This window comes from Mandrillus leucophaeus, unplaced genomic scaffold (genome assembly GCF_000951045.1).
Source record: "Mandrillus leucophaeus isolate KB7577 unplaced genomic scaffold, Mleu.le_1.0 Scaffold51, whole genome shotgun sequence".
Taxonomy (NCBI): Eukaryota; Metazoa; Chordata; class Mammalia; order Primates; family Cercopithecidae; genus Mandrillus; species Mandrillus leucophaeus.
This window is the reverse complement of record NW_012105475.1, coordinates 3143479-3166762: the sequence shown is the minus strand read 5'-3', so window position 1 is coordinate 3166762 and position 23284 is coordinate 3143479. Positions and strand designations below refer to the sequence as shown.

Here is a 23284-nt window from a genome sequence, read left to right as displayed (position 1 = left end):
GGGACTACAGGTGCCCGCCACTGCGCCTGGCTAATTTTTGTATTTTTAGTAGAGACGGGGTTTCAGCGTGTTAGCCAGGATGGTCTCAATCTCCTGACCTCGTGATCTGCCTGTCTCGGCCTCCCAAAGTGCTGCGATTACAGGCGTGAGCCACCGCGCCTGGCCCCCCAATTTTTTTTTATAGCTATGTGGTACGTACGATTTACTGTATTGTTTCCCTGATTTGTATTAGTCTGAATTACTGAGACTTGCAAAATGGGTACATCTGCTCAAAATTCATATTTTAAAAATGCATCTTTTTACATTTACCCAAAAGACTGTTGCTTTTAATTTGAGAGTCTCAATTTTATACATAATTATATGCTAAGAGAATTTTAAAAATTTTTTTATGGGAAAATAAATTTGATTTTAGGAATACCTTTTTTCTTGTTGAATATTTCTGTTTATTATCCCTGTTACCCAAGGTATTTAAATAGGACTTTGCAGTTTTCTTCAGGTACTTATTTTATTAGCTATTTTATAGTTTCTTTTTATTGAAGGAACTCAGTGTACATTAACACATAATTTAAATATACTCTTGCTCTAATAAAGAATGATTATGAAGAAATATTGCAAATTTCTATTTTGCGAATAAAGACATGGTATTTTATAATCCTGAACAACATTACCAAAATATAATCTTTTTAAACCTTTTCTTAAAAAGTAAAGAGGTGTTGATTTCCAGAGTGTTGGTTTTCAGTGAGATGATGTCAAACTTAGTAGTTTTGTTTTTGGAATATTAGGATAAGATTGTCTCAGTGCTATAGGAGAGGAGAGATGAATGTTCTAGAACGGGGGTTCCCAACGCCCGGGTTGTGAACTGGTACCCATTTGTGGCCTTTTAGGAACCCGGCCCCACAGTGAGTGGTGGGCCCCAGTGAGCATTACCTCCTGGCTCCGCCTTCTGTCAGATCAGTGGCAGCACTAGATTTCTCATAGGAGCATGAACCCTAATGTGAACTGTGCTTGTGAGGTATTGCGTGCTCCTTATGAGACTCTAATGCCTGTTGAGCTGAGGTGGAAGATTTTCATCCCAAATCACCCCCCTTCAACTCCCATCGCTGGAAAAATTGTCTTCCATGAAACTGGTTTTGGTGCAAAAAAGGTGGGGGACTGCTGTTCTAGAATGATATTCTCGTATTGAGATTAGATATCGAATTCAGTTTACCCCCGATAATTGAGTCCTTTCTGGAGTGTACCTGGCAAGTAGCATTATAGACTCTTGCTGTCTAATTTATATTTATTTGATGAATTATTTCTCTTGGAAGTGGTGTATATGGTCTTTAAAGTTGGGAAGACCTGAGTTGAAGCCCACAGCTCCCTAACTCTATTCTGTGATGTCAGATAACTTACATACACTCCTTGTACCCCAGGGTCTATATCTGTAAAATGAGATGCAATAATACCTGCATCTCAGTTGTTTTTACCATTAAATGGAATATGTGTTTAAAAATGCTTAATATAGTGCTTGATACCTAGTAAATAGTGTTAAAATTTTTTGATAGAAGATTACATTAACTATAATTTTATGTGAATTAAAAGTATAAAATTATTCTTCTCTCTTTTAGGCATATTTATCATTACTATATTCATGGCCCAAAAGGAAATGAAATACGAACATCAAAAGAAGTTGAACCTTTCAACAATATTGATATTGAAGTAAGAGAAAAATCCATCTTAAAATATTAAAAATTATGAGATATTTGTTCCAGTTCTAAATGACTTGGGCTAATAAAAAACACTCGATAATTAGACAACTTCTCTCCTTGTTTTTTACCAAACTACTTTGATTGTTTGATATCCAACTAAAGAGATTTTTCCTAGATGTATTTTTCTTGAACCTTTATTTACTGTAGTGCTTGGTTTATCTTTTTTTGTCTCTCTTCTGTAGAGCTATGCATTGTTACTGAACATCAATCATCTCTTAAAGCATGGAGGAAAAGGGAGATAACGTAGCTTTCCTTTTGTTTGTAGAAGTTGTATGATGGTGATAAGATTTAGCGGCACAGAACATTTGAGTATTGGATTCTCAATACCCTAACCCACATGTTAGAATTTCACATACAATGTTGTCCCACTTCCTACCTCTAGCAAGAAACCTTGAATTATTGTGACTTTTCTGTCCTTCAGCTCTGATTTGCTGTTTCTTTGCTTATGTTATATTTTTTAGTAGTATATTCCTTATTGAGATGCTACTTAAAGCTGTTTAACTCATATATAAATATATATATTTCATTGAGCCAGATTATTACTTGTACAAATAAACAGAATTTTTGCTTATTCTATTGTTGAATCATAGCTGAGAACAAAAGTAAAGTTACCATGGAATTTAATTATTTTTGTTTCATTTTTATTTTAGATTTCTATGTTTGAAAAAGGGAAGGTACCTAAGATTGTCAACCTAAGGGAAATACAAGACGACATGCAGACGTTGTATGTAAACACAGCAGCTGACAGTTTTGAATTCAAAGCTCATGTTGAAGGAGATGGTGTAGTGGAAGGGATTATCCGTTATCATCCATTCTTATATGATAGAGAAACCTACCCTGATGATCCATGCTTTCCATCAAGTATGTTAATCTGTTATCTTAGTTATAAAATACGAAGTTGTGATTTGGGACAGCGATTTGTTTTTCTAAATGATTATCAGTTGGGCTATTCAGGTTAGAAAAATAAATATTAAAACTTTTTCTTATGCAGGTCTTAGGTTGTTTTAGGTATTTGTAATTTTTGTAATTCCTGATTTTTATGTACGTTCGTTTCTAGATGAATACATCTTTAATGAACTCTTCTTTTAGTTCTGTTATGAAACCAAACTTTTAGATATGTATGCATATTAATCATTTATATGTTCTCTTCTCTTTATCCTTGTTGCAGTTTTACACTTTATGCAGTCATATCTATCAGTTTTTTCTTTTTGCTTTCTGATTTTGTCTTACTGTAGAAAGGCTTTTTACACCTCAAGATTATGTAAATCTGTAGCTTTTTTGATTTTGTCATTTTATGGTCAATGCATCTGTGTTTTCCTTTTTTGTATGTAGAGTAAGGTGGGATTTTATTTATTTAAATTTTTGAGTGATGGGGTCTTGCCATGTTGCCTAGGCTGGTCTTGAAATCCTGGCCTGAAATAGTCCTCCTGCCTTGGCCTTCCGAAGTACTAGAATTACAGGCGTGAGCCACCACACCCGGCCCCCCTTTTTTTTTTTTTCCAGTAGAGAGATAGGGATTTAACAATTATTTTCTATGTGGTATTCATATTCAGTTTCTTAGCACCAGTTATTAAATGTTATAATTTACCCAATAGTTAGAACTTTTATAATATTACTTTTATAATATAAAGTTCCCATAAGTACATAGGTCTAGATTCTTTACTATAAGGTACTATTTATTTTTTTGTATATAAGTAATGATACTGTCTTGTAGCTTTATCTTGTAATTTGGTATGTTTGGGACAAAACATTTTCACTATTGTTCCTTTTTGAGAATACTTTTGCTCTTCTAGATAACTTTGGAATCAGCTTCGTACATTCACTTATAATAATTCTAGTGGGATTATTGGGATTGCATTGAATTGATAGGTTAACAATATTAAACTTTTTCTTTCAGAATACTTCCTGAGTACATTGTTAGTTTTCTAGGGTCTGCAGCCAGATTTTCTGATTTGAATCCCATCTTTGCTGCTTTCTGTTGGACAAACTACTCCCTACCTTAGTTTCCTTATCTGGGATATGGGTAGTTCACACCTCATAAGGGTGTTGTGAAGATCAAATTTAAAAACTGGGGCAACTTCTCAGAATAGTGCTCAGCACTATTTATTAAGTGCTCCTGCTCAGTATGTGTTGTTACTCAGTGGCTCCACTGGCATTTTTGCTTTTTTTTTTATGTTTTGGAGACAAAAGTCTCGTGTTACTACATAGGCTGGAGTGCAGTGGCACAATGTAGGCTCACTGCAATCTCTGCCTCCCAGATTCAAGCAATTCTCATGGATCAACCTCCTGAGTAACTGGGACTACAGGTGCCCACGACCATGCCAGGCTAATTTTTTTGTATTTTATTAGAGACAAGGTTTTGTCATGTTGCCCAGGGTAGTCTCAAACTCCTGAACTCAGGTAATCCTCCCACCTCAGCCTTCCAAAGTGCTAGGATTACAGGCATAAACCACTGTGCCTGGCTGTCTCTGACTTCTTAAATTTACTATTTCCAATTTTTGTATGCTAATAGACAAAAAGATATAAATTTTTTCAAATGCTGCCTTAAAAAGAAGAGCAAGTAAGTTGAGTGATCAATCAGAGGGATTCTCTAAGAGCAAAGTGGTTTTGTTTGATTGAAAGCACCTTGTATATAAGGAACTTCTTGTGAGGGCTTTTAGGGAGAAGGTTTTGTTTTAGGTGCGTGAACTAATGCCAGGGTAGCTGAGATGTTAATATGTCAGGATCATGTTGTTTAATCCTAATTTATCTGGATACACGAGAGTGTGTTGCTAATAAACATAAGATTATAGAAAATTGTGCTAATTAATGCTCTCGATGCATAGTAATATATCTTACAGTTCTGTGTATATTTTCCATGCTTAGTTAAATCTGAAAATGAAATAATTTCTAAAAAGTAAGCTTAATTTTAGCATCATTCACTAATTTGTTCAAACTAGGTAAACTCGCTGCTATTAGATGTCAGATTTCTCAGGTGATTTTCATGTGAACATACTAGTTCTGATAAAATTGTGAAACTATTTTAGATACAGGATTTAAGCTCCTATATTTGTAGGAAGGAGGGATTTTGTTATAGGGGATAATCTTTTTGGATGTAAGACTCTTTTAGCCTCATGAATAGGTTTAAAGATGACAGGCCCAGCAGCTAGTACATTAGTTCGTATTTAAGTAATTACTGACTTTTAAATGACAGACACCATTCGTAATGTGGAACCACTTTGTAAACCTGCCTTTTTGTGGGCAAACAGAGTATAAAACTACCTTTAGGTTTTATAGAATGCAATTTGAAAGATCGTATGTGTTTGTTTCATTATTTCTCACATTTTAGCAATAAACATTTTGTTACATTTGCCCTTTTGATCTAGAATTAAAAGATGAAGATGATGATGATGATTGTTTCATACTTGAGAAAGCAGCTAGAGGGAAAAGGCCTATTTTTGAATGTTTTTGGAATGGACGATTAATACCATATACATCAGTTGAAGAGTAAGTTTGATTTTTGCTGAAATTATATTTTTACCACTTAATTTTTTTTTTACTAACTAACATTTTGTTCTGTTCAAGCTTTGACTGGTGTACTCCTCCTAAGAAGAGAGGGCTTGCACCAATTGAATGCTACAATAGAATATCTGGTGCATTATTCACTAATGACAAATTCCAGGTCAGCACAAATAAACTGACGTTTATGGATCTTGAGCTAAAATTGAAAGATAAGAACACCCTTTTTACAAGGATTTTAAATGGACAGGTATGATTTTTAAATATAAAGTTGTGAATATTTGCAAATGTTTTATTTTTAAGTAAAAGAAGACACTAGCAGTGTAGGCTTTTGTTGATATTTTGCATCAAAAGACTATGATGTATAAATTTTTTATGAGCAGTCAAATGTTCACATAACTAAAAAATTTTAAGCTGATTAGACTAGGTTTGGCTAGAATTTACATATCTTCATTAGTTTTTTTTTTTTTTTTTTTTAAAGATAGGAGTTTCACTCTGTTGTCCAGGCTGGATTGCAGTGGCTCAGTCTTGGCTCACTGCAACCTCTGTCTCCCAGGTTCAAACTGTTCTCCTGCCTCAGCCTCCCAAATAGCTGCGACTACAGGAACGTGCCACCACGCCTGGCTAATTTTTGTGTTTTTAGTAGAGATGGGGTTTCACTATGTTGGCCAGGCTGGTCTCAAACTCCTGACCTCAGGTGATCCGCCTGCCTTGGTCTCCCAAAATGTTGGGATTACAGGCGCGAGCCACTGCACCCGGCCAATATCTTAATATCTAGCCCTTGACATAGTAGAAGCCACAGAAGCATCTTGATGAGAACGTTTATGAACAATTGTATTTGCTTTAAGGGCTATATTTGTACATGAATAACCTAATTGTGCGATTTTTAGCTAATCTTGAAGGTAAAAATGGGGTAAAACTGTGAAGTACTTTGAGCTAAAAGGTGGTTTGAGATTGATTGGTATTAAAATACATGCATTGGTTGATACAACAAGAATGATTTCACTTTGAAATTTGTTAAAAAGTTGAGTGAAACTACCATACTAGTGTACTTGTATTCTGTGCACAGACCTCAGAAACTTTTACTTGATACTATTTCGGTAGTTTAATGTCGAATTGCCAGGAAATAGATGATTTTATTATCAATTTATTGCTGGGCAATAAATACAGTGCATAGTACATAGTGTTTGTAGTCAGTCATTCCTGTAAGATGTTGAAATTAGTTTTGCTCTTATAAAGATTCTGAATCATAGAAGATTAGGACGCTTTTTAAGAATTATGCACTGAGAAAGGCCTTATCAAAATGAGTTACTACTCCTTTATTATACACTTACAATTCATTTATAATATGGTGTTAGTTATCCAACATTTATTGAGCAGTGGGTCTTTTCAAAAGCTATCCAGAATAAGTTAATTCTATTCCTTTGTTACACTGTACTTTTAAAATATGTATGTTCTAATTTTGAAACATTCAAGCTGCGCATAACGGTTCACACCTGTAATCCTGGCTACTTGAGAGGCTGAGGCAGGAGGATGGCTTGAGGCCAGGAGTTTAAGACCAGTGTGAGCAATACAGTGAGACGCCCTATTTGGGAAAAAAAGAAGGAGGAGGAAAAGAAATGTTCAAATACACAGAAAAGTTGAAAGAATATTATAAAATAAATGTCTGCATACTCTTCCCCTAGATTAACTTGACATGCCTACTGAATTGTACTTTGACTGTTTTTGAGTGTCTGGAATTAATGCATCTGGTAATTTGGTTGATAGTGAATCCATCCTGAGAGTTTTAGAAGGGGCAGTTTAACATTTTGGTAGTCACATTTTCTGGTTCCTAGTTAATAATTTAATCTCCATGTCAGCTGGCAAACTGACAATGATTTGCTGATTTGGGAAAGAGTTGGAACCTAGATATAGGAGTAAGGGCGGCAGCCATTTCCTGGAAACAGTATACCATTTTGGACCTCTGAGTCTTCGCCATGTATATATATTTCTTTTTCATTCGTATAACTTAAAAAAAATCAAATTTATTAATAACTAAGTATCCTTCTTGACAGCAAGCTTCAAAAACTTAGGCTGAAATTATTTTTAATTTTGCCTTACTTTCCTTTGGAAATGGTATTTTATGGTGTAAGGTACGTAAGAAGGAATGGAGTTCTGTAACTTTACAGACTGTCCTCTGTGAAAGCATGTAATTGGGAGATTGTCTTTACCTCCTCATTGTCCTAGAGGCAGGCATCAAACAAGTGTATAACACCTTATGCTTGAACAGAGATTTCTTATTCTCTCCCAAAAGGGTGAAGAATGGTTGGCAAAAACACATCTTCTTAAATATTTTTAGAATACACTTGACTTTCTATTATGAGTTTTTTTGAATAGGCTATATATATAAAAGAGAAAATTAAAAAGAAGTACATTTTGCATAGCAGTGTTTCTCAACCTTTTTTCATTATCACCTTCATAAGGAGTCTTTTTTGGCATCTTTTTCTCAATTGTTTTCCCCAATGAAATTTTACTACTGCAGATTTACTATCTGTCTGTTTGTATGTTGTATTCACGTTTATAAAGTACTTGATACACAGTGAGATTTTTATTGTCCCATTGAGAATGTGGTTTACAGTTAGAAGGCCTCCACTCATCCCTTTTGTGGAGCTAGCTAGTTGTCCTCCCAGGCAGTAAGAGTTCATCAGTTTTTAGTGTATCCTAGGAGTTAAAGGTGGAAAGGAAGGTTTTATTGTTGATATTGACCACGGAGACCTTGGTTCTAAGAATGATACCAAATTTTTCTTCTTTGGTAATGCATTTGTTTGAAATATCCTAAATGTGTACAGGGGAAGGATCCAGCAGAATATTTAATTTTTTATTAGGTTTTCTGAATTGGAGTATATGAAAGGAAAAAATAAAATGAATGACAAATGTTTATGGTTATATTTGTTTACTAGTAGCTATATTTCATAAAACATTTAAAATTCTACAGGAACAGCGGATGAAAATTGACAGGGAATTTGCTTTGTGGCTGAAGGATTGTCATGAAAAGTATGATAAACAAATAAAATTTACGCTTTTTAAGGGAATAATTACACGTCCTGATCTTCCTTCTAAAAAGCAAGGTCCCTGGGCAACATATGCAGCAATAGAATGGGATGGAAAGATATACAAAGCAGGACAGCTGGTAGGTATAACTTATTGTCATTTTTTAAAATAATATTTAATTTAATTTAAAACATATGCAAAATCACATGTATAGAAAAGAAGTAGCATTTGTGTGGACCTTGAAAGGGGTAGAGGCTGAGGTTTACACAGATGATAATTACAAGGTAGAAGGCTCTGTTCTCTCCATAAATTAGAGACACCATTGTACATTTAAAGCTATAGAATTGGATGAGATCACCTATACTTGGTGAGTATAGCTAAAGAGATAAAAGGATTGAGCCTGGAGCTTTCCCAACATTTAGTGGTTAGAATGAAAAGGAGGAGCTGTCAGAGGAGACTGACAGGGATAAGCTGGTGAGATAGAAGGAAACTAGCAGAATATGACATCTCTGGAGCCAAGTGAAGAGTTACAAGAAGAAAGGAGTGATCATTTTAGTCAAATGCTCAGTGGTGATGGAGTAAAGTGCTTTCTAGAAGATATTCTGAGCATAGAGATGTGCACAGGTAAGTGCAGAAAAACAAGTAGTAAGAAGAGGTGGGTTGTCCTGCTGCCTGTTGTATGTGTGAAGAGAAATAGTTTAGAAATGGGGCAGGAAAAGTAGGTTGTGGATAAACTCTTGTAGTCCTTGTTAGGAATTTCTGAATTGGAGTAGTGGAAATTTGCCTTAGATTTTTTAAGCCAAGTAAGAAGAAGAAATATGATATGCAAGTTTTGAGCTGATGTGTTTGAAAAATAATGTTAACTTGTCGAGTTTATGAATTGTTGTTCATCGTCTGAGAGCAGAATTTTATGGGGAAAAAAAGGTTTTAGGTACATTGGCGTTCATTATAATTGAATTTGAAGGAATTATAGACTTGTAAGATACATGCTTAATTCTAACACATTTGTATAAAGAAATTGCGGTATTTTTACAACAATTTGTTAAGTACAGAACTTGAAAAATACAATTTTATTTGAATATTAGAATGCGGTTTTCATTAGTTTTTCTAATGATAGTTACCAAGGTTTTTTACTTTGTAATAAAGAAGTTATGTGAAATTATTATTAAGGCTGTTTCTCTTAGTAAATCTTAATACTGAAGCTTTTGTTTTTAAAAAACAATATTAGGTCAAGACAATCAAGACACTTCCTCTCTTTTATGGAAGCATAGTAAGATTTTTTCTTTATGGCGATCATGATGGAGAAGTATATGCTACTGGAGGAGAGGTTCAAATTGCAGTGGTAAGACAGCAAGTAATAATACTGAAATACTCTTGCGTAATTGTTAAGATACAGTATCTTTTGTCTGTGACTAGTTTTACATTGGATAAAGTGGTTGTAGTTTGTGTGTGAATTTTTATGTGTCATAGTTGATGTTTTTAGTAATCTGTACAATTTAACATATGCTCAGTTTTTGTAAACATATATACATTATAACTAGTTACCACATTAATTTTATAAAGTCATATTTCCTCTAGGGCCCACTAACTAGTAAACATTGGAGCCAGAATTCTGTCTCAGGAATGAGTAACTACAAAACTGGAGTGGGTTTTTTCCCTATACCATGCTTTCTTGTTAATATTTGATATGTTAGGACTACAGAGGATATGTAAAAAATATAAACAAACACTATGGTATAATGTAAGAATAGCTACTGTTATTTATGTACTTAATTAGGATAAAATATATTTCTTTGGAAGAAACAAATGGGTATTTGTTTTTGTTATAGCTAGATTTAAATAGTTTTCTTTGAAATGTTGATAAATTTATTTATTCAGGAACCTCAGGCACTATATGATGAAGTAAGAACTGTGCCAATTGCAAAGCTGGATAGGACAGTTGCTGAGAAAGCTGTTAAAAAATATGTAGAAGATGAAATGGCAAGGTAAGTCACACTTGAAGATGCATGACAAAAATAAGAAAAATTGAAAAGAATTGTGCTGTTAAGTATTTTGGAGTATGTCATTTACTCTGCTGTTAGGGCATTTGTAGTCTTAGATATTGTACCTATTGAGATGAACTTCTTGTTAAAAAAGATTAAGAGGTCTAGTTATACAAACAGAAACCTGCATTTGTTTTGTAGACAAAAAAGGAAATCATATATCTAAAGTGTCACTCTTATAGGCACTATGATTAACATGTTTTTAAAAAACTCAGTTTGGCCTACAACTAGAATATTACAATATATGCTGAGAGGTAAAGATGCGTGTGTTAGTTCGTTTTCACACGCTGTAAAGATACTACCTGAGACTGGGTGATTTATAAAGAAAGAAGATTTAATTGACTCAGTCGTGCATGACTGGGAAGGCCTCAGGAAACTTATAATCATGGCATAAGGGGAAAGGGAAGCAAGCCATGTCTTATATGGGTGGCGGAAGAGAAAGAGGGAAGAGGGGGACTGCCAAACACTTTAAAAATCATCAGCTCTCCTGAGAACTCACTATCAAGAGAACAGCATAGGGGAAACCATTCCTGTGATCCAGTCACCTCCCACCAGGTCCCTCCCTTGACACCTGGGGATTAGAATTTGAGATATTTGGATGGGGACACAGAGCCAAACCTTATCAATGAGTTATAAAGAAGAAAAAGGAAGTAGAAAGTGGCTTTTCTTCTTGTATAACTAATGATGCAATCATTTTGATTCTTACTGAATTTTGATTCTTAGGGGTTATCCTGTCTTCTAAAGTTAACTTGTACTATAAACAAGTAGGAAAAAAAAATCATAAAAATTTAACAGTTTCTGGCTTTTACTTCTAAAAGGTTTTTTTTTTTCCAGTAGCCACAGGAATGGTTAGGGAGGAAAAACTTTTTTAGATGATTAATCATAAATAATTCCAGATTTAACCTTTTAAAATAGATCAGCAATAAATATTTAAGTTTCTAATAACTTGTATGTTTTTAATTAAGATCATAATTAACAAAGTTTGTGGAACATTAATATACTGGTTTCATAACAGGCTCCCTGATAGATTGTCAGTAACTTGGCCTGAAGGAGATGAATTATTGCCTAATGAGATTAGGCCTGCTGGAACCCCTATTGGTATGTTTATTTTTCTAATACCAAAAAGTGTGCTTTTCTTTTGTCTTGCATTTCCAGTATGTAAAAGCTCATGAGATAGTAAAATGCAATGAGAAGATTTGGCAGATTCAGCAAATTTTTGGGTGTAATTAAGATACTTTTAATTTTTGACTCATAGGTGCATTAAGAATTGAAATATTGAATAAAAAAGGGGAAGCAATGCAAAAGCTTCCAGGAACAAGCCACGGAGGGTCAAAAAAACTCCTGGTTGAGCTCAAAGTTATTTTACATTGTAAGTATACAAACTAATTTGGGTCTTTAGTATTGTTTTTAAAAATAATATCAAATTAAACATCTTCATGTAATTATTGAAGACCTAGCAATCTGATAGCCACAGCAAATTTTATTGAAGTTAGGAATTTCAGTAATGTTATGAATAGCTCATTTTCTTGGTGGATATTTTTCTAAGGTTTTTAAAAAATACTTTATCTTGAATTTTTTCATGTAGGTAACTGTGGGCTAAAGTAAAGGTATGATACGTATATGTAGAAGAATTTGCAGTAGGAATTTACATAAGCTTATATGTATTATTACAGTTCTAATATTATAGTAATAATTACAGAATTAGTCGTCGTCCAAAACAGGTTTCACTGGGCTAAAATTAAAAGTGTCTTCAGGACTGCATTTTTTCCTGGAGGTTCTAGGTGAGCCTCGCCTTTTCTGCCTTTTCGAAGTTACTCTCAGCTGGGCTTGGTGGCACGAGCCTATGTAGTCCCAGCTAGTCGGAAGGCTGAGGCAGGAGAACTGCTTGAGCTCAGGAGTTTGAGGCCACAGTGAGCTATAATCATGCCACTGCACTCCAACCTGGGTGGTAAAGTAACAGCCTGTCTCTAAAAAATAAAATAAATAAAATAAATAAATCACACAGAAGCCACTCTCATTCCTTCATCTTCAAAGCCAGCAGTGCAGCACCTTCCATGACCTTCCTACTTCTGTTTTTTTGTTTTTTTTTTTTTTTTTTTTTGAGACACAGCTTCGTTCTTGTTGCCCAAGCAAGAATGCAAATGCATGATTTAGGCTCATTGCAACCTCCGCCTCCTGAGTTCAAGCAATTCTCCTCTCTCAGCCTCCCGAGTAGCTGGAATTACAGGTGTATGCCACCATTCCCAGCTAATTTTTGTATTTTTAGTAGAGATGGGGTTTCATCATATTGGTCAGGCTGGTCCCTGCCTCTATTTTTAATAATTTTGTGTGTGTGTATATATATGTATGTGTGTGTATATATATATATATAAATAACACATATTAACATAAAATTTATCAAGTGGCATTAAGTACATTCATATTGTTGTGCAACCATTACCACTGTCCATCTAAAGCATTTTTTCAACATTTCAAACTGAAACTCTATAGTAATAACTCTTCACTCCTTTCTCCCTGCCCTGATAACTACTTTTTAACTTTCTATCTCTGAATTTGACTATTTTAGGTACCTCATAAAAATGGAATTATATTTGTCCTTTGTGTCTGACCTGTTTCACTTAGCATAGTGTGTCAGAATTCCCATTCCTTTTTAAGGTTGAATAATATTCCCTTGTGTATATATATATATACCATATTTTGTTTATCCATTTGTTTGATGGATACTCAGGTTACTTTCACCTGTGGTCTATTGTGAAGAAGGCTCCTGTGAACATTGGTGTACAGATAGTCCTTTGAGTCCCTGCTTTTGTTCGTTTTAGATGTATTCCCAAAAGTGGACTTGCTGGGTCATATTATTATTTAATTTATTGAGAAACTACCATACTGTTTTCCACAGTGGTCGCCCCACTGTACATTCCAGTTTCTCCATGTCACCCACACTTGCTATTTCCTGTGGGTTTTTTTGTGGGGGGCAGTTAATAGCCATCCTAACAGATATGAAGGGGTATCTTACTATGGTTTTTCTTTTCCCCTTTTTCCTACTAAAGATTATTGTGGTTTTCATTTGCATTTCTCCAATATTCAGTGATTTTAGCATCTTTTTGTGGGCTTATTGCCATCCATATATCTTCTTTGGACAGAGGTCTATTCAGGTCCTTTGGCCATTTTTAAATTTTGTTGTTGTTTAGTTGTAGGAGTTCTTTATAATCCTGGATATTAATCCCTTATCAGATAAATGATTTACAGATATTTTCTTCCACTCTGTGGGTTGCTTTTTCACTTTGTTGATGGTAACTGTGATGCACAAAAGTTTTCAATTTTGAAAAACAATTAGTCTCTTTTTTCTTTTGTTGCCTGTGCTTTTGGTGTCTTATCCAAGAGATTGTTGCTAAATTCAGTGTTATGAAGCTTTTCCTGAATGTTTTTTCCTTACAAATTTTATAGTTTTAGCTCTATGATTACTACTTTGATCCATTTGACCTTAACTTTTGCATATGGTTAACTTCTTTTCATATGGAAAACTTCTTTTGCCTGCCGATACCCAGTTTTTCCAGCACCATTTGTCAAAGATTATACGTTCTCTATTGAACTGTTTTGGCCCATTTGTTGAAAGTCAGTTGTCCACATATGTGAGAGTTTATTTCTGGGCTCCCTGTTCCCTAGGTCTATATGTCTCTTCATATGCCCATGCTGCACTGTTTTGATTACTGTAGCTTTGTAAGTTTTAAAATCAGGAGGTGTGAGTGCTCCTACTTTATTCTTGTTTTTTAAGATTGTTTTGGCTATTTGGGTCTATGGAGATTACCTATGAATGTAGGATGCGTTTTTCTATTTCTGCAGAAAACACCATTAAGATCCTGGTAGGGATTACAGTGAATATGCAGATCATTTTGAGTGTTATTTTTACCTTAAAAATTGTAAGTCGTTCAATCTGTGAACATGGTTTTGTATGTGTAACTTTGCTGAGTTTAATAGCTATACCAGGGTTTTTTAATGGATTATTTAGGTTTTTCGCATATATGAACATGTCATTTATGAACGGAAATAGCTTACTGTTTTCCAAAGTAGATGCCTTTTATTTCTTTTTCTTGCCTAATTGGTCTGGCTAGGATTTCAAATACTATGTTGAATAGGAGTGACTAAAATGGGCTGGGCACGGTGGCTCAAACCTGTAATCCCAGCATTTTGGGAGGCTGAGACGGGTGGATCACGAGGTCAGGTGATCGAGACCATCCTGGCTAACACGGTGAAACCCCGTCTCTACTAAAAAATACAAAAAACTAGCCGGGCGAGGTGGCGGGCGCCTGTAGTCCCAGCTATTCGGGAGGCTGAAGCAGGAGAATGGCGTGAATCCGGGAGGCGGAGCTTGCAGTGAGCTGAGATCCGGCCACTGCACTCTAGCCTGGGCGACAGAGCGAGACTCCGCCTCAAAAAAAATAAAAAAAGAAGTGACTAAAATGAGAACCCATGTGCTGTTGCTGATGTTAGAGGAAAAGCTTTAAGTCTTTCACAGTTGAGTATATGTGATGTTAACTGTGGGTCTTATATGAGGCCTTTATCATGTTGAAGAAGTTTCTATTCCTTGTGTAGTGTTTTTATCATGAGAGAGTATTGTTTTCCCAAATGTTTCTCTGCATCAGTCCAGATAATTATGTAGGTTTTTTCCTTTATTCTCTCAAAGTGATGTATTGCATTGATTGGTTGGTTTTTGTTTTTTGAGATAGGGTCTCACTCTGTCACCCAGGCTGGAATGAAGTGGCACAATTGTGGCTTACTGCATTCTCAAACTCCTGGGCTCAAGTGGTTCTCCCGCGTCAGCCTCCTTAGTAACTAGGACTACAGGCATGCTCATTGTACCCAGCTAGTTTCTTTTTTCTTTTTATCAGTGGATGAGAGTTTTTTTTTAAATGTTGCCCAGGTTGGCCTCAAGCACGTAGCCTCGCCTCCTTATGCACCGGGACGGCTGGCCTGAGCCATCATGGCTCTCTCTCTTTTTTTTTTTTGTGATGGAGACAGGGTCTACTATGCTGCCCAGTCTGGTCTCAAACTCCTGGCCTCAAATGACCTCTTGTCTCAGTCTCCCAAAGTGCTAGAATTACAGGCACGAGCCACTGCACATAGCCTTGATTGTTTTTTATTTGTTGAGCCATCCTTGCATTCCAAGAATAAAACTCACTTGGTTATTGTGTATAGTTTGGATATTTGTCTTGATCCCCAGTGTTGGAGGTGGGACCTAATGGGAGGTTTTGGAGTCATAGGTTCAGATCTCTCATGAAGGGCTTATTGAGTGAGTTCTTACTCAGTTATTTCCCATGAGAGCTGGTTGTTAAAAAGAGCCTGGCACCTCCTTCACTCTTCTTTTGCCATATGATCTCTGCATACACTGGCTCCACTTCACCTTCCACTATGAGTGGAAGCTGCTAAGCAGCCTTGGGCTTTCATCCAGATGCCTAGTCTTCCAGCCAGCAGAATTGTGAACCAAATAAACATCCTTTTCTTATAAATTATTCAGCCTCAGGTATTCCTTTACAGCAACACTAAATAGACTAAGGTGAGTTCTTTTAAAATTGTGCTGAATTTGGCTTGCTAGCATATTGTTGAGAATTTTTGCATCAATATTCATAAGGGATTTTGGTCTGTAGTTTCTTTTTTTTTTTTTTGATGTCTCTGTCTGGCTTTGGTATCAGATAATGTTGACCTCAAAAAATGAGTGAGTTAGGACGTGTTCTCTCTTTAATTTTTTGGAAGAGTTTGAAAAGGATTGGTGTTTCCATTTATTTCTTAATCCCTTGTAACCAATCTGTCACCAAGTATCACGCTAAAGTACAGTTGACTGTTGAACAACATGGGTTTCAACTGTGCAGGTCCACTTACATGTGGACCAAATGCAGATTGAAAATACATTTTTGTGGGATTTGAAACCCACATAAACAGAGGCCAACTCTTCATATATGCAGGTTCTGCAGGGCCAACCACAGGAGTTGTATGTGCAGATTTTGGTATACATATGGAATCCTGGAACCAGTCTTCTGCGTAAACCAGCAGACAACTGTATATCTTCATTCTGCCCATTCAAGTCCAAGTCATCATGGTCTCTCATTTTAACCATGTAGTAGCTGCCTCAATGAAAAGTCCTCTTGAATTCACTCTTGCACTGCTCCAGCTCATTTTCATTTTACCCCAAAGTGATTTTTTTTGAATTGCAGAACTGTGTATATCAGTCTGTTTTATATTATTTCATTTTTAGTGGCCTAGGAAACTAGTCATAGCTCTGCAATACTCCACGCATGATCTGGCCCTTCCTCTTGCTCCAACTTGATCTCGTCCTCACTCACCATACCTCTAACCGCAACTGTTTTCTTTTGGTTCTCATCAAACCCCAGTTTTCCCAACTCTAGACCAAATTTTGTTCCTTAAATGTGTCTTTCCCCTCCAGGACAGGGGTGGCAAACTATTTGGAAAGCATCAGGTAGTAAATAAATACTTAGGCTTAGAGGGCCGTAAGTTGCTTCTTATGATTACGTAAGTCTGTTGTTGTAGATGAATGCAGCCATTGGCAGTCCAGTAGTTTGCCAGTCCCCTTGCTCTACAAGATTAAAAACTCCAGGAAAGCAATGATTTTGTTTTCTTTACCCTTTTTCTAGTACTTTGTGTATAGGAGGTAATTAAATATTTGTTGAATAAATGCTTCAAAAATCAGAAAGTTGCTTGGGTCTTTTTAGAGAACTTCTCATGGTGATTTGCTGTCTGATTTATAATTGCACCCTTTTTTAAAGCAAATATTGAGAAGATGTTTCTAGAACATATTTCTTTCTCTATTGGTATAAGTTGGGAAATCCAGCAGTAAAAGGCAAATATAGGCATTCTTTCTTTAAGATACATCATAAACTGGCCTGGCCAACATGGTGAAACCCCATCTCTACTAAGAAGTACAAAAATTGGCCGGGTGTGGTAATGTGCACCTGTAATTTCAGCTACTCGGGTGGCTGAGGCAGGAGAATCACTTGAGCCTGGGAGGCAGAGGCTGCAGTGAGCTGAGATTGCACCACTGCACTCCAGCCTGTCAACAGAGTGAGACTCCATCTCAAAATACATATATGTATTTTAAATTTTCATATGAATTTTATCGTTGACATAAAGGTTATTTAAGAGCAAGCTGTTTGATCCAAGTATTTTATAGTTTTGAGAGTTTCTCTTGGAATTCATTTCTAGTTTTATTCCACGATGGTCCAAGAAGTTACTTGATATGATTTTGATTTTTCAAAATGTATTGAGATTTGTTTTGTGGCCTGATGTATGACCTGTCTTGGAGAATGTTCCATTTGCTGATGAGAAGAATGTATATTCTGCAGAATAATGTATATTCTGCATATTGTTGGGTAGAATGTTGTGTAAATGTTTGCTTAGGTCCATTTGGTCTAAAGGCCAGTTTAAATCCAGTGTTTCTTTATTGGTTTTCTGTCTCCATGATCCATCTAGTGCTATCAGTAGGGTGTTGAATCCGTCATTGTTGTGTTGCTTTCTGTGTCTTCTTAGGTCTAGTAATACATGTTTTATGAATTTGGGCACTGGTATTTGGTACATATATATTTAGAATTGTATCTTCATGTTGAATTGATCCCTTTAACATTATATAATTTTTTTTTAAACTGTTGTTGATTTATAGTTTATTTTATTTGTTATCAGCTACTCTTGCTCACTTTTGGTTTCTGTTTGTATGGAATAGCTGTTTCCACACCTTCAGTCTATAATTGTCTTTATGAGTAATATGAGTTTATTGTAAGTAGCATTTAGTTGGTTCATTTAAAAAAATCCATTACTGCCAGTCTGTATCTTTTAGGTAGAGCATGTAATCGATTTACATTCAAGGTTAGTATTTATATGTGAGGTTTTGCTCCTATCATAATGTTGTTATCTAGTTGCTTTGTAGATTCTTTCTTTTTTTCCCTCCTTTCTGTCTTTGTGGTTTGGTGGAATTCTGTTGTGTTGCTATTTGATTTTTTTCTCTTCCTGCCTTGTATAATTATTTTATGAGATCTGTGAATTTTATACGCTCTTGTTTTTATGATGGCTAGTATTGACCATTTGTTTCCATGTTTAGAACTCCTTTGAGTGTTTCTTGTAGATCTGGTTTAGGGGTGGTGAATTTCTTCAGGGTTTGCTTCTCTGGGAAAGACTTTATTTTGCCTCCATTTATGAAGCTTATTCTAGCAGGACACAAAATTTGTGGTTGACAGTCCTCCTGCTCCCCACCCTCAGCACTTTGAAAACAGAATCCCACAGATGGAGCAGGATTGTAAAAAACAGAAAAAATAAAATCCCAGTCTCTACTAAGCTTGTAAGGTACCTGCTGTGAAATCCACTGTTAGTCTAATGGATTTTCCGTTACTGGTGACTGAATGCTTTTTCTCTTGCTGATTTTAGGATATTTTCCTTCACATTGACCTTAGGCAGTCAAATTTCTATATATTGTAGTGAGGCCTTTCTTGCAGTGTTTTTGCCTGGTGTTCTTTGAGCCTCTGATTCTTTGGATGTATAGATCTCTTGCTAGACAAGGGAAGTTTTCCTCAACAATTATTTCCTCAATTAGGTTTTCTTTTTTTTCTTTCCTTTTTTTTTTTTTTGGAGACGGAGCCTTGCTCTGTTGCCCAGGCTAGAGTACAGTGGTGCGATCTCGGCTCACTGCAAGCTCCGCCTCCTGGGTTCACGCCATTCTCCTGTCTCAGCCTCCTGAGTAGCTGGGACTACAGGTGCCCGCCACCACGCCTGGCTAATTTTTTGTATTTTTTAATAGAGACGGTGTTTCACCGTGTTAGCGTGTTAGCCAGGATGGCCTCGATCTCCTGACCTCGTGATCCACCCGCCTTGGCCTCCCAAAGTGCCGGGATTACAGGCATGAGCCACCGCGCCCGGCCTCCTCAAATAGGTTTTCTAAAGTTTTTGCTTTTTCTTTTCCCTTGGGATTACCTAGGATTTTGTTGGTTTGACTATTTTACATTGACCCATACTTCGAGAAGGCTTTGATCATTTTTTACAATTCTTTTTTCTTTATTTTGTCTGATTGATTAATTCAACAGATTTATCTTCACATTTTAAGATTCTCCTACTTGGTCTAGTCCATTGTTTGCTTTCAATTGTATTTTGCAATTCCTTCCATGAATTTTTTTATTCCAGAAGTTCCTTTTTTAAAAAATAAAAAACTCTGCCTTTGGTAAATTTCTTGTTCATATCCTGAATTTCATTTTCTTACTACTTTATATTAGTTTTCAGATATCTCCTGTATCTCATAGAGCTTCTTTAAAAATCAGTGTTTTAGCTGGCCATGGTGGCTGATGCCTGTAATCCCAGGAGGCTGAAGTGGGAAGGTAGCTTGATGTCAGGAGTTCAAGACCATCCTGGACAAAACAGTGAGACACTCTCTCTAAAAATTATTTTTTTTTAATTTAACTAGTGGGCATGGCAGTGCAGACCTGTAGTCCCAGCCATTTAGGAGGCTGAGGTGGGAGGATCACTTGAGCCCATGAGACTGCAGTGAGCTATAATTGTGCCACTGAAATTCACCCTGGGCAATAGAGCAAGACCATATCTCAAGAAATAAAATAATCAGTATTTTGAATTTTTTATTTAATATTTCAAAGGTTTCTTTTTGGTTAGGATCCATTGTTAGAGAATTACTGTGTTGCTTTGGAACTGTCATAGCACCTTTTTAAAAAATATTTTCTGTATTGGGCTCATTTCCTTTGCATCTGGAGTAGTAGTTGCTTATTTTTATTTTTGAATTTACTTTTGTTGGGTCAGGACTTATTTTTTCCTTGACAATGTGTCTATGATGTATGTTTAATAGATTCTTTTGACTTTGCTTCTTGGGTGTATTCAGTGACATAAGTTACGTATGATTTCCTTGTTTATAAATAGCCTTAGCGTGGTGGCTTTCTGCAATGCTGGCTATTGTAGTAATGTATCAGGCGGGTGGGCAGTCTCAGGGCTTCCTGTGTAGCTGCAGTGGTATGGGCAATTGTGGTAGTAGAGGTGGTGGCAGAGCTTGTCTCCTTCCTGAGCACTGCACGATTGTTTTAGCAGATGTTTTAATGGGCTGTGCAGGTTGGCCTCCTGTCCAGTATGTGGTGCTAGAAGGTAAGAGCTGGATACAGCTGTTGTAGTAGCATTTATGGGTTACCTTTGTTAACCAGAAGTACTCTGATGTCCTAGACGATGAACTGGGCTGTGTAACTTCCAGGGGTCCCAGTCCTGTGCTCTGCTCCTGAGGCAGTTGGGGAGGACAGAGCTAGGCAGGGCTGGGCCAGAGAATCCTGCATTTTGGCCACCTCAACAGTGGACACAAGCACCAGCCCTTGCAGGGGTTGCAAGGTAGTTCTCAGGCCCCTGAAGCAATGCTCCAGGGAGGAGCGGAGCAACCAATGCCTTGCCAAAGATCCAGCACGGGGAAAGTGGGGTTGCTAGGGCTCTACAACCTGGCAGGTGATAGTGGGATCTGGTTCTCTACAGTTTTGACCTGGTTGAGTTCCCTCCTACCGTCTGCTACTGGCAGCAAGCTGAAATAGCCAGCCAAGTCCCAGGCAGTCTGTCCTCAGATTGTGAATCTGTCTCAGGCTGCAAAACTTCCTGCCAGGGACAAAAATCAGGCTCCAGGCCATACCCCTCCCAGTTTGGCTCTGCAAAGCAGGGGCCCCCAATTCTCTTACCCATGGCTGGGGCCCATGTTATGCTTGCCTCTCAATTCTGGTTGTGGAGGCTGCTCTCCTCAATAATAGATCACAAATCTTAGTCTGGAGATTCTCCATACCAGTGACTGCCACCTATGCTGGCTGGCAGGTTTCTGTGCAGCCCCCTGTGACTTAGGATTGGGAATGGCCTCCTTCTATTTGCACCCAAATATGAGTATGAGTGGAGCACTTCCCACTCTCCCCAGTGCTCTCCAAGTCAGATCCAGTGCTTGGTAGGGCCAAGGAGCTCCCACTGGCTTCAGTTGCTCTCTCCCCTTCTCACACGGAGGATTCACTCCCAGTTTTTCATGGGACAGGCAGTGCTGTTGCCTACTGAAGTGTTCAAAGTATCCAAAGTTTCTTTTGCTTTTTTTTTTTTGAGACAAGGTCTTGCTCTGTTGCCCAGACTGGTACCTTCATAGCTCACTGCGGTCTTGACCTCCTGGGCTCACGCAGTCCTCCCATCTCAGCCTCTCAGGTAGCTGGGACTAATTAGCCGGACCATGCCCGGCTGATTTTTAAATATTTATAGAGACAAGCCATCACTGTATTGCCCAGGCTGGTCTCAAATTCTTGGCCTCAGCCTTCCAGAGTGCTGTGGTTACAGGCACGAGCTACCACACTGGGCCTGTTATGCTTTTATGTTGAACTCCTGTGTTCCTTCTTAGATAAAAGTTCACAGTTTGAATACACTATTGTACTGTTTCCAGATGGGTATGGTTGACTACTTTTCTCTCTCTCCCTGTTTTTGGTCTGTGTGGTCATGTTACCTACTTGATAAACATTTCGGTTTTGTTCATGAATTGCCTTTTAAAAAGTTTTGGGTTTTTGAATATTTGCATTATATAATTCTAGAGTGGGCAATAAATAAGGAATTTTTTGGAGAGGTCGTGTTATTTGTCTATTCTGTTGTCTTCCTTTCTCTTTAAATAGTAATTTTAAATAAAGTGAAAGAGTTTACAAGTAAAGACTTGAAATAAAGAGATTTTAATGAATTGAAGAGTTAACTTTTATTATTGCTGTTCATTTTCATAGGATAGCGTTAGATCTTTTGAAGCTTCAAAGCAGGTTTTAAAATACAGCAAATAGGTATTTGGTGCCAATGTGACACTGCATGTTTCATGTTTTATGTTAAATTTCTCAAGACAGTATTGTTTCTTTTTTCTTTTATTAAGCTTCAAGTGGAAATAAAGAGATTATTTCGCACATTAGTCAACATGGAGGAAAATGGCCTTACTGGTTTAAAAAAATGGGTGAGTTCTTACTCTGAATGTTAAAAAATACGTTGGTATTGTGTTGACTTGATTTTTAATTTCTTCTTAATTTATCCAGAAAACTTTCAGAAGTTGGGGAATTATACCTTGAAATTACAAGTTGTGTTGAATGAAAGTAATGCAGACACTTATGCAGGAAGACCGCTACCATCTAAAGCAATTAAGTTTTCTGTTAAAGGTAAGCAAAACAGTAATATATAATTATATATGCTAAAGATGGCATTTTAAATCCAAAAAGAAAAGAGAGATAAGCCAATAAAAGATGTTTGAACAATTGGGTAACCGTTTGGATTTTATTTTATTATTTTATTTTGTTTTGTTTTGTTTTGTTTTGTTCTTACTTTGAGTTGGGATCTCATTCTGTCACCCAGGCTGGAGTGCAGTGGCACAATCTCGGCTCACTGCAACCTCCGCTTCCTGGGTTCAAGTGATTCTCCTGCCTCAGTCTCCCAAGTAGCTGGAATTACAGGTGCCCTCCACCGTGCCTGGCTTTTTGTATTTTTAGTAAAGACAAGGTTTCGCCACGTTGACTAGTCTGGTCTTGATCTCATAACGTCTTATGATCTACCCGCTTCAGCCTCCCAAAGTGCTGAGATTACAGATGTGAGCCACCACGCCTGGCCCATCTTGATTTTTAAATAGCTTTATAAGTCTGCTTGATAATCATATTCCTTCTGAATTTTGAAGACATTGTTTTCTACTTTTCATTGTTGCTGGTAAAGTCTAAAACTGTCCTGATTCCTGACCCTTGGCTTATGGCCCCTCGTCCCCCAAAATGTTCTCTGTTCCCTAATCCTCAAGTGTTTAGGGAATCCCAGTTTCTGAAATACTCAATTGTATGATTTAGTGTGGGCCTGTTTTTATGTAGTATCATCCAGCCATGTACCTCATAGACCCTTTCAGTCTGGAAATCTCTGTTTTATTTTCTGGGAATTTTTCTTGAATCACTTTGATTTTTTCTCTTTTCC

General features: G+C 36.8%; 1 protein-coding gene across 1 annotated transcript in view; it reads left to right on the top strand.

The window, feature by feature from the left end:
• Window positions 1-23284, top strand: part of SMCHD1 (structural maintenance of chromosomes flexible hinge domain containing 1) — a 167075-nt gene that overhangs the window by 58777 nt on the left and 85014 nt on the right. Inside the window, exons 9-19 of the mRNA XM_011996333.1 lie at window positions 1608-1698; window positions 2399-2609; window positions 5114-5234; window positions 5313-5496; window positions 8221-8415; window positions 9505-9618; window positions 10155-10261; window positions 11334-11416; window positions 11574-11687; window positions 22218-22295; window positions 22375-22494. Coding sequence (XP_011851723.1) covers window positions 1608-1698; window positions 2399-2609; window positions 5114-5234; window positions 5313-5496; window positions 8221-8415; window positions 9505-9618; window positions 10155-10261; window positions 11334-11416; window positions 11574-11687; window positions 22218-22295; window positions 22375-22494 — 1418 coding nt within the window. The remainder of the gene's footprint in view (window positions 1-1607; window positions 1699-2398; window positions 2610-5113; window positions 5235-5312; window positions 5497-8220; window positions 8416-9504; window positions 9619-10154; window positions 10262-11333; window positions 11417-11573; window positions 11688-22217; window positions 22296-22374; window positions 22495-23284) is intronic.